Source organism: Oryzias latipes, chromosome 11 (assembly GCF_053564925.1).
Source record: "Oryzias latipes strain Hd-rR chromosome 11, Olatipes_Hd-rR_3.1".
NCBI lineage: Eukaryota > Metazoa > Chordata > Actinopteri > Beloniformes > Adrianichthyidae > Oryzias > Oryzias latipes.
Window position 1 is genome coordinate 11,228,637 of NC_136247.1, and position 11,170 is coordinate 11,239,806.

The following is an 11,170-nucleotide window of genomic DNA, read 5'->3' on the forward strand; positions in this document are numbered from 1 at the left end:
CTGGTCCCGATCTTTAAGAACAAGGGTGACATGCAGAACTGCAGCAACTATAGAGGAATAAAATTGATGAGCCACACAATGAAGCTGTGGGAAAGAGTAGTGGAAGCCAGGCTTAGGAAGAAGGTGGAGATTTGTGAGCAGCAGTATGGTTTCATGCCCTGTAAGAGCACCACTGATGCCATTTTTGCTTTGAGAATGTTGATGGAAAAGTACAGAGATGGTCAGAAGGAGCTGCATTGTGTGTTCGTAGATTTAGAGAAGGCGTATGACAGGGTGCCGAGGGAGGAGCTGTGGTACTGTATGAGGTCGTCTGGAGTGGCAGAGAAGTATGTCAGAGTAGTTCAGGACATGTATGAGAGAAGTATGACGGTGGTGAGATGTGCTGTAGGTCAGACAGAGGAGTTCAAGGTGGAGGTGGGACTACACCAAGGATCAGCTTTGAGTCCTTTTTTGTTTGCTATGCTGATGGACAGGCTGACAGACGAGGTAAGACAGGAATCTCCCTGGACAATGATGTTTGCGGATGACATTGTAATTTGCAGTGAGAGTAGAGAGCAGGTGGAGGAACAGCTAGAGAGGTGGAGGTTTGCTCTGGAAAGAAGAGGTATGAAGGTCAGTCGTAGTAAGACAGAATACATGTGTCTGAACGAGAGGGATCAAGGTAGAAGCGTTAGGTTACAGGGGACTGAGGTGAAGAAGGTGCAGGAGTTTAAGTACTTGGGGTCAACAGTTCAGTGTGATGGGGATTGTGGAAAAGAGGTGAAGAGGCGAGTGCAGGCAGGTTGGAGCGGGTGGAGGAAAGTGTCAGGAGTGTTGTGTGACAGAAAAGTGCCAGCAAGACTCAAAGGAAAGGTGTACAAGACAGTGGTGAGACCAGCTCTGCTCTATGGGTTAGAGACGGTAGCAGTGAGACAGAGACAAGAGGCTGAGATGGAGGTAGCAGAGATGAAGATGTTGAGGTTCTCCTTAGGAGTGACCAGGTTAGACAGGATAAGGAACGAGTACATCAGAGGGACGGCTCATGTTGCCTGTGTTAGCGACAAAGTCAGAGAAGCCAGACTGAGATGGTTTGGACATGTTCAGAGGAGGGATAGTGGATATATTGGTAGAAGGATGTTGGAGATGGAGCTGCCTGGCCGGAGGGCAAGAGGACGACCAAAGAGGAGATATTTGGATGTCTTAACAGAGGACATGAAGTTGGCTAACGTTAGGGTAGAAGATGTTCATGATAGAGTGAGGTGGAAAAGGATGATTCGCTGTGGCGACCCCTGATGGGAAAAGCCGAAAGAGAAAGAAGAAGCAAACGTTCTCTAAACCGTCTTCAACTTGTCCAAAACTCAGCAGCGAGGCTTTTAACAGGAACCAGTAAACGGACACACATCACTCCTCTGTTGTCTGCTTTACATTGGTTACCTGTCAAATTTCGAATAGATTTTAAAATTCTACTTTTAGTTTTTAGAGCCTTGCATGGTCAAGCTCCGACGTACTTATCTGACCTTCTAAACCTTCATACTCTTCGGCCCGATCATTGAGGTCTTCCAACCAGAATCTTTTAAGCACTCCAAAAACCTGCTTTAAGACCAGAGGAGATCTGTCATTTCAAGCTGTTGCTCCTCATCTTTGGAACTCCCTCCCATTGTCGTTGCGTCAGATCGACTCCGTTGAGTGTTTTAAATCTCAGGTCTTTAGGAGAGCTTTTAGTTGATTTAGTCCTAGTTTTACCACGTTTAACTGTGTTTTGTTTTACTATTAATATTGTTGTATTTTATTCCTTTTTTCTGTTTTGATATGATTTTATGCTCTCTGTAAAGCACTTTGTGACTCGCTCTGGGAAAAGTGCTAAATAAAGATATTCTATTCTACCACTTACTGAGGGAGCATCAGGTCCAATCCAGATGTTTCCTCTGGTCGTTGTCCTGGTTTGGCAAGTGTGAAAGCTCGCCTGAACTCTGGTCCTGATGAGAGCTCACATTCTTATGGTCCCCTGCAGATGATTTCTGGTTGAATACGGTAGAATCAGAACCTCCTCGGGCTCTTATTCTGCCCATCAGAAGCCTTTTAGATGCTGTGGACTTAAAAGCAGCTCATGACCGCGTTGGACCTTTGTCATTTGAGACCAGAGCTCTGGATCTGAGCCATGTCCTCATGTATGGGTGTTTTCAGGCCTTGGTTTGAAATGTGGCCCATCTGAACCTGCAGAAAAAGACGGTTGACACCTTAAGGTGGAAACCAAGAAGCCCTGCTGCCCCCCAGCTCTGCTCACAGCCCAGCAGCAGAATACTACACGGAGCCTTCCTGGAGTAAAGACACAGCACACTCTAGTGGTGAAACACCAAAACAACACTGTTTCTTTAATCTGTTATTAAAACATTACAAATTCTGTCAGCAAATATTCTCCTTTGTTAAATTAAATTATTGCAAAAGCACAAGTCAGGTCTGTGTTGGTGTGTACAATAATAAGAGCTTAAATTAATCCATGTTGGCTCTGTAAACGGCTCCATCTCTACAGTCTGAAAACTAATAAATATTTCACTCATTTACACATGAAAAACAGGCAAATGTGAGCGGATGCAGTTTGTTTTATCCTCTGCTCTGGTGAAGGCAGAGCGAGCACAGACACAGTTCCGCTGAGGTCCTGTAGGAACGGCACGCAGCGCAAAAACAGTGGAGCGATGCCCCCCTCCCTCCTTCCTTTGCACTTCCAGGAACACCAACACGGCTTCAGGTAATGAAGGGATGGGATGGGGGTCAACCAGCACGTCGCTGCGGCCCCACCCACTTCACATTCACTGTGTTTGCTTGTGAAGGCTTGAAGGGAAATGGAGCTTCGTCACAACTTTGCTCTAAAATTTCTCAATCCGACAGATGAAGGCGTGCTGCCGGTTTATGGGATTATAATCTGACCTGGAACGAGGAGATTTATTCTCAAGTCTCCTCATTTCCCAGGGTCAGCAAATGCAGCATGAAGGCTCTGCTGGGGCAGGGCGGAGTCATTTTTTGTTTTGTTTATTCAGTCTGCAGCCACAAACCTCATCAAAAAAAGGATCAGTTCTTTTGTTTTTTCTATCATTTACTGGTCGGACAAAACGACAAATTTAGAGCAGAGTCGTGAAGCCAGAGCTCCTTTGCTGCGTTTGCGCGCCGCAGTCTGAGGTGTTTGTGCATCAATGAAGTGTTTGTCTATCCCTGCAGAAGCAGAGGCATCCTCACTTGACCTCGTTTTCTTCCTGAGCGTTCTCCTCTATCACCACTATCTGCATCCCCGACAGCGCCCCGCTGGCGTCCAGCTGCAGCCCCGGGACGCCCTCGGTCTGCTGCTCCTGTATTTGGCACTGCGCCTCGCCTGCCTCCGCGCCCATCGTCAGCTGCATCCCGCTCTGCATCACCATGGCAGCGGCGTCCTCGCCCGCCTCCCCGCCCAGCTGCAGCTCCATCATCCCCACCGCCTGCTCCACAGGATTGGGGTTGATTTCGATGACTGTGTGCTCCTGGTTGGACTCCCCCTCTCCCTGCATCACCTCCTGCTGCACCAGCACGGTGCCGTCTTGCACCTCCGCGTCGCCCGCCTGCTGGCTCAGGTGGACCAGCTCCATGGGGCTGACCAATGTCTGGTTCGAGTCCTGAATGGCGGTGGTGCCCACCAGCGTGATGCCTGAGGAGGGGTGCAGGGTGATGGTGTCAGCCTTCCCGTCTCCGGCCACCATGTATCGGGTGAAGACCTGCGAGCCGGCGGGCAGCAGAGTGACGGTGTTGGAGGACTGGGCCAGCGAGGCGAGGGGCAGCCCCGCCACGGTGAAAGGCTGCCCCACCGATGACAGCGAGATGGGGGACAGCACGGTGAACTGCTGCGGCTGCAGCGCCGCCTGCTGCGTGACGGGGGACGATAGGAGGGTGGTGGTGGAGGCGGGCCGGTGGAGGCGGGGCCTCTTGGTGGACCGTTTGACTGGGGTTTTGCTTTTGGCCGTGTGGGGTGAGGAGAGGAGAGCTCGCACCTGCTGCTGCTTCCTCTGCTCCTCCAGCTGAATCTCCAGATCTTCAGGAAAGAAAAGTAACACTTTTGATTAAGATGAAGACTTTAGACCTCCAATGGGTTTGTACTGAGATGTCACATTCATAATCTGGCGTGAATTAAGGTCAGTAAAAAAAACATGAACAGGTGTAGGGAGTTTAGTTACTCATCTTTGACTTTTTAAAATCTCACTCCAACGAAAGTGGTGTTTTTGGTGTTATTAACTTGTATTTTTCTGGTGGTGGAGGACATAGAGAAAGAAAATGAAGCTTCAAACCTGCATTTCTGAGTATTTCTAAATTCAAATCGTTGTAAATCAGGAGCAGACAGAAAAAAAGAAATATTTTTGTTGTAAAAAATACACTGGGTGGACCACAAGCAACCTGCTCAGAGGTTGCAGCAACGGGACAGGAAAGGGGGACGGACTGCCAACAGCCCCGCCCACAACTGAGAGGTGAATTTCTAATTAACTACAAAACAACACATGTTGTTAGATTATGGCTAAAAGCGGGATAATCATAATTAAAAGACTAATTGGATCGCTTTTACAACAGATCAAAAGATGATCGGAGTGGGACTTTAAAGACTGGTTTATCACATGTAAAAGGCTTATTTTATACAATTAATAGTAAAATATTTATTAAAAAATCTTTTCTGTGCCTAAAATTCATCCAAACGCAGCAGATAAAAACAAATGTTTTGTAGATGTACAGATTAAAGTTTAAAAAAGACTAAATAAATGAGCCTAAAATGTCATTGTAAGTCAGTGAGCAGCTTCTGAAGGGGTGTTTGAGCTTCAGCACTCACTGGAGAGCACGCTGAGGACCTGCTCCTGGCTCGGGTCCGTCTGCTGCCTCCTCCTCTCCAAGATCTTCTTGACGGAGTCCAGCAGGTCGAAGACTTGTGCGAGGTTACTGAGCACGGCCACCTCTACCAGACAGGAATCTGGGATCAGTGTGGCAGCCGATCAGAAAGGGAGGAACAAGCTCATCTGCAGCGGCAGCAGCATGACAGATGTTCCGTTCTCCCGGCAGCTCCTGCTCTGCGTCAGAGACACGTACCTGCGTCTTGTATGGGGGGTTCGTGAGCTCGCTCCAGCACGCCATTCAGCATCTGCATCAGCTCCGTGTTTATGTTGGTCACCACCTCCTCCAGTAAGCCCACATCTGCAATGCCCTTCCAGAAGTTGAGCGTGTCTTCTGCGGAGGACACAGAGGACACTCAATCACTGTTGTCACTATGGCAACGTCAGGGTGGGAGGAGGAGGGGGGTATCTAGGACCTGAAATCTCATTGGTTCCTTTCTTGTCTCCAGACTCCACAGGGCTGTAACTCCAGTCTGTCTTTAGGATGTCAGATCTGTCCTCGCTCAACGCCCCGCCATTACCCAGAATGCTCTGCGCTATAGATATAGAAAAAGGAAGTCATTAAAACCATCGGACCTCTTGTGAAAGCAACAGGAAACAAAAATCCTTCTGTTTCTCTCAACAACAACATTTCGGAAAGAAACCCACTCTATGCGTCTCTTTCTCTGATTGTTTGAAACTTTTCAAAATCTTTCTCTGGAGGTCTGAGTCAACTGAAAGCCTCCTCAGTAAGCATGTGCGTGCGGTCTCACCCTGAGAGGACGTGGGCGTGGTGAGGCCGTCAGGGGGGAAGCGTGTGTTGTTGATCAGAAGGTCAAACTTGGTGCTGCGACACGTGTTGGTGCAGAGGGTGCTGTGCTGGTAGAAGTCCAGCTGACCCGAGTCCATCATTTTTCTGCGTGGGACAAATGCAGAAGGTTTCACAACCGGAAGAAAGGACTTTGACAGCAGTGCAGGAACCTGGCCCCCCCTGCATCTCACCTGAGCATGACTCCTCCCATTCTGATGGCTCTTTTCCAGTCTTTTAGAGTGGCTTTTCCTGACATGTGCACAAACTGTTTAGGACTGATCAGCTGATCTTGGTACTGCAGCCGTGTCATGTGGAGGTAAACCAGAAATGCCATCAACACAACAGGAAGTCACGGTGTCGCCTGTTTTTCTGTCACCAAGACCTTATTTTGTTGCTAAAATCAGTTCAAATATTTTTCATTCCTTTGATTTAAGACAAACGGCTCTTTAAGTCACTTCTGCCTTCTTGATCAAAGGCAGCATAAAGGTGGGACATCTTTTGAAATCAGAGACTCAAACTTGTAAAAGTGTTAGTGGACTTCATTTCCCAAAGTACATCTTTTTTTTTTTTAAACTTGTCCTGTCCAGCAGCTTCAAACTGATCAGAGGTGAAGGCCTCTTGTGTTGGACAGATGTTAATGTTACAATAGGGAGTTATGAATCTTCAGACACACAAGGTGTATATTTGTATAAACTCCTTCTGCATTTGAGGCTAAACTTTATTTAGATTAGTTATATTTCTAAATGTTTCTTTTAGGGGCAGGACAGAAAAGAGAAGAGAGGGAGAGAGGGAGATATTACAAATGGCGGATAAGGGTAAAAAAAAAAGGGGGGGGGGGTTGAGAAGTAGGAGGGAGTAGAGTTACAAAAAAGGTAACAAGTTGCTGGAAGTTGATCATTTTTACTGCTAAATGTAGATTTATATCAAAAGATAGATTTTTATCCACTCAAAATATACCTGTTGGCTCTAGAAAACATTCACTCGCATACATGTCTACACATACACAACACAGATCAGCTCACACGTATGCACACAGACACATGTCAAGTATGTATCATTTCTGCACACATACAAATAATCTACTTGTGCAAAAGTGAGCAGGCACCTGTGCTCAGGTGATTCTGTTCTGCTGTGGACAATTATGGGATGTAAATGATAAGAATTCGTTCTAACATCTGGATAAATTCCTCTATAAAGTCCCATTCGGATCATCTTTTGATCTATTGTAAAAGTGTTCCCAGAGTAACAAAAAAACTGTTTTTTTTCCATCTTGAACTAACAGTCTTTTTAATCATGTGACTATGGTAACAGCCTCATGTTTTTGCCTTATTAGACTGACAAGCAATGACAACATTCCAACCTTGACGCATTTGACGTTGATTCCTGGACACACAAACTTCTTTATCAGCAGCACGGCTTTGCTGTCGCCGCACGTTATGGGACAGCAGATTTCAACGTCGTTGGCTTCGGCTTGATCTGTGGAGACGAAATGGAACGAGTGAAGCAGTGGAAACATTTGGAACTGTTTTTTTTATGACAAATAACTTCAATATTCTGAAAGTCCCACTCCAATCATCTTATGACCTATTGTAAAAGTGTTCCAGAGATCTTTATATTATGGTTTTGCTATTTTAAAAAAAAAAATAATTAAAAGAAAAGGCGATTTCTTGGTCACAGTTTGCGCAGAGTTCATCAGAAACTCGCCTCTGACTTGTGGGCAGAAGTAAGCCTCCGCTGATATTCCATCATCCATTTGTTTAGTCGCTCTCCCACTAGTTTACATTAGTGGTGCAACAAAAATGACGAGCATTATAGAGGCTCAGCAGAGGAAAATGAGGACATACATGGATTCATTTGTCTATAATTGGATGCATCAGAGACTTTAGCCAGCCGGTTTCAGTTGCTGTGTCACAAAAGAGAGCTTTTTCAATCGTCATTTTTTCGTTCGTCATTGGTCTGCAGCTGATTTGTCCCGATTTGAATAAGGAAATACTCAGAAAGGCAGTTTTAATATGAAAGGTTTTTATACATGACCTCCATCATGCTGCAAGAAAAAGTTAAAAACACAAACAAAAACACGATTTTCATTCGAGTGGGTCTAACTATTTCCAGCATTTAGCCTGACCCTTTCAAACAGCAGCGTTTCTCCTTCTTACCTGACTGAGATTCGACCGCTATGACAGCTGCGTCTGCTTCAGCAGACTCGTCCCTGAAAAAGACAATCACATCCTCTCAGAAGACCAAACAGACCACAGAGTGCACCCCCCCACCCCCCAGGGCCTCTGTACATACCCAGTGCTGATAGGCTGCAGCTGCAGGATGACCTGGGTCTTACTCGGGTCTTCAGCGTCCCCATCACCCTCGGACTTCAGCATCATCACATCCCCGACGGACACTGTGACCTGTTCAGAGGTCGCCATCGCACTCGCTGCCGTGGACTACAGGGGAGGCGCAGCATTCACGCAACAGGTGTCAAGGAGGTCCCTCATCTGACCGAAACAAAGCCACAGAACTTGTGAGCCTCTCTGCCCTGTTCATGAAACCAGTTTAAAATAAAATTAGATTAGAATTTCTTTTGTTTTTTTTAATAAATTTTTAGCCCTCAGCAAAACAATTACAGAAATAACTGCTATTTATCACTTTATCACAAATTTGATGTTTTGCTTTATTCATTTGTTTGGCTGACAAAAATATAAATATTAAATATCATGAAATCATTAGAAGAACAGTTTGATTTTCATTAACATAAGCTTTATTAAATTCGTTTTATGTAATATTTAAATATAATAATTCATCATTTGGGATGTTTATTTTTTCCATTTGTGGGAACAATAAAGTTTTCTTCAATTCACACTCTTCTTGAGGTAGACGCTATTGTTTTTGTCAATAAAGTTTGTTTTGTCACATTGGTTACACTCATTAAAAAAAAGGTGATTGTAAAGTTGTAAACAAAACAAAACAAACAACTTTCGAGCGTAAATGTTTAGCAAATATGAAGCGAAGTTTATTCAAATAGAGCCCCCCCTCCCCGGCTGCTTAGAGTGTGTCAGTGAGTGTGAGAATGGGGGCGCCTTTGTTTTCCAAAAGACGTTAAGACCTTTGTAGTTCGACGGCAGACTTAGTCGTTCCGTTATCGTTCCGTTGTTTATGTTACCGGCGACTTTTAGGTCGTTTTTCCGACTGGGAGAGTCCAGAAGGCGGACGGTTTGGGTGGCGTCTTCGCCGCGGGGGAGCTGCTGCTTTTTGGCCGCCGTTCTCCGGAGCTGCTCGGCAGTAGCCATTATGCTAACGCGGAGGAGTGTGCGTGTTGAACATGGACGCTGCTGTGACCCGTGCCGTCCGAAAGGGGAGCCGCGTTGCGTTAAAAGTGACGGCGGCGTGCCGCGCTGCTGTGAACCGTGCGTGCCTTCATCTTAACGCTCCGCTCCCCCCAAAAATGACGTCTGTGTGCGGCGGCACGTACGCCGAACAACGGCGCGGCGCTGCCCCTCCGTTCTTTACGAGCCCGGCTGCCGCTGGAAGCGAGGACCCCTCCCCTCCCCGCACTGAAAAATCCACCGTCACGCAGGGTAGAGGATTCAAACCCGCACATTATTTAACCGGCCCCGCAGAAAAAGGCGCGTGCCTACCGTTTATGAAGACAAACGCATCCCTAGATTGTGGAGAACTGCGGCGCATGCGCGCTGAGCTTACAGAGCGGCACTTCCTGCAGAAGAGCGCTCGCGCTGTTTTCACGCGTCTAAATTCAGTCCATTTTTCTTCAGGAACGTTTAAAGACGCGACACTTTTCTTTTAAACTCAGTTTTACTCATTCAAACGTGAACATTGTGCAGATTTGAGGGTGTTACATGTCCCGCAGTGTCCTCCAGTCAGAAATGCGAGTGCAGAAAGCACAAACTATGACGTCATTAATGCAGGCCCACTGTCTGAAATGAGACCAACTCAGCCTAGTCAGTGTACCATCAAAAGCCTGAAAGGCTTATTCAGCTTCTCCTGGCTGTCCAGATCAGTGCCAAACTTTTTGCATGGAGAGCCAGATTGGTGAAAATGTTTGAGGGCCAACCAATCAACCTGATATTCTATTCTATGCAAATAATAAAATATTTAATCAAGATTTTGTTGCAACGGCATACTTTTCATTTCTTCCCATAGAAAACAATTATGTTTTTACCAAAATGACAGTCAAGTTGTTCGTTTTTTTTTTTATAGCTGTTCACTCCTAGTTAGCATCTCGTCTCTAAGGCCTTCTTGATGTAGATCTCCTTAAAAACAGCTGCAGTCTAAGTGGTATTTTAGGAAGACACAGTTTAAAACATATACCAATACCAATGTCCCCTTGTCCTGGAAGTGGTGGCCTTCACTGTCAACCTTGTCTTTTTTTATTTGCAGGCAACACTTAAGAAATGAGCTACAAAATGTCACGTGACACTGTTGCCACAGGTTTACAACGGCTCAAAATGTAATTCAGCCAACCCCAATCAAGAAATTGTACACCGATTTTAGAAGATGCTGGGGGCCGCTGATTACTGATTCATTAAAGGAGCCTGCATTTGCCCCATGGGCCGGAGTCTGGACATGTCTGACTTGAATGATTTAGAGCTGGGGTGGTCAAACTACAGCTTGGGGGCCATATGAGACCCGTCAAACAATTTAATCTGGCCAAACTGAAATAAATTATTTGAATATTAACTCTTGTGAATCAATTTTCCCCTGTAATTCTGGTGTCTCCCCATAGATGGTGACAAATAAATTGAACTGTTTTGGTGCAGAAAGTTAGTCTGCATTCTTGTAGTTTTGCAATTTTTGTTGTTTTTCTAACATTCATGTGTCTTCAAGTCGGATTGTCATTTTTCCTATCATTCCAGCACCACTTGAATGCAGCCTTTCTTTAAGATTGCATTCCTCCCAGAGGAAAATCAACCCATTTTATTCTCATTTCTCAAAAATTAGAATAAAAGCCACAGTTTTGAAGAAGAAACAAAACTTAAACATTTTCACATTGAAATATATATAGTTTCAATGAAATTAAAACATCTTTTCGTCCAGACTCCATGTTTTTTCTTTCTCTTATGAGGTGGATTACCAAAACACGCCGTGTGTCAGCTCCTGGCCTGGCCCTTCTGTTCAATTTTAGGCTGAATTTCGAATGAAAAGCAAACTTGGTACTTTAATTAAAAGTGAAAGGCATTACTAACTGTACAAGAGCATGTATCACTCTGACGTCAATGTAGCATCCGACATGTTTAATAACTTGCCATCCTCTACATCGTATCTTTTTTTATTCAAACAATAAATGGAGGCGCCGGGACCAGTGAGCACCAGCAGCCTCAAGTAGCAAAAATTGTGCTTCCGAAATCTCTTGATAGCGATTCCGCAAGGGAGAAGAGGATCACTCCCCTCCCCTGTACCATTCACGGCAGAAGCCCTTTTTAACGAAACTGTGGTGTGCGCCAGCAAATACACAAAGACAACAGCCTCCTCACTCTAGGTAAGCACGGAAAATTTA

General features: G+C 45.5%; 1 protein-coding gene and 1 non-coding gene across 10 annotated transcripts; both read right to left on the reverse strand.

Annotated features, from left to right (window-relative positions):
* Positions 1–2,322: 2,322 nt before the first annotated feature.
* On the reverse strand, positions 2,323–9,432 carry gmeb1 (glucocorticoid modulatory element binding protein 1). 9 transcript variants are annotated; one of them, XM_011481068.4, is made up of 10 exons: positions 9,294–9,432; positions 7,957–8,153; positions 7,821–7,873; positions 7,025–7,140; positions 5,856–5,959; positions 5,627–5,769; positions 5,291–5,410; positions 5,071–5,208; positions 4,817–4,939; positions 2,323–4,033 (listed from the first exon to the last, which is right to left on the reverse strand). In XM_011481068.4, the coding sequence occupies exons 2-10, from the start codon at positions 8,082–8,084 to the stop codon at positions 3,207–3,209; spliced, it is 1,752 nt and encodes a 583-aa protein (XP_011479370.1). In that variant the 5' UTR covers positions 8,085–8,153; positions 9,294–9,432; the 3' UTR covers positions 2,323–3,206. The 9 variants fall into 9 exon arrangements, with proteins under 9 accessions (XP_011479370.1, XP_011479366.1, XP_078811463.1 ...); XM_011481064.3 differs by having other exon boundaries at positions 4,817–4,954; XM_078955337.1 differs by having other exon boundaries at positions 7,957–8,194; positions 9,294–9,412.
* A 1,527-nt stretch (positions 9,433–10,959) lies between these two features.
* On the reverse strand, positions 10,960–11,095 carry LOC111948275 (U11 spliceosomal RNA). Its single transcript, XR_002874231.1, has one exon. It is a non-coding gene; the product is annotated as a U11 spliceosomal RNA (small nuclear RNA).
* Between the last annotated feature and the right edge of the window lie 75 nt (positions 11,096–11,170).

Coding starts and splice junctions, on each gene's coding strand:
- gmeb1 (XM_011481064.3), bottom strand. CDS start 8,084: ATGGCGACCTCTGAACAGGTCACAGTGTCCGTCGGGGATGTGATGATG. Junction 5,960..7,024: donor TCAACGTCAAATGCGTCAAG/GTTGGAATGTTG, acceptor ACACGGCTGCAG/TACCAAGATCAGCTGATCAG. Junction 5,209..5,290: donor AGGAACCAATGAGATTTCAG/GTCCTAGATACC, acceptor TGTCCTCCGCAG/AAGACACGCTCAACTTCTGG.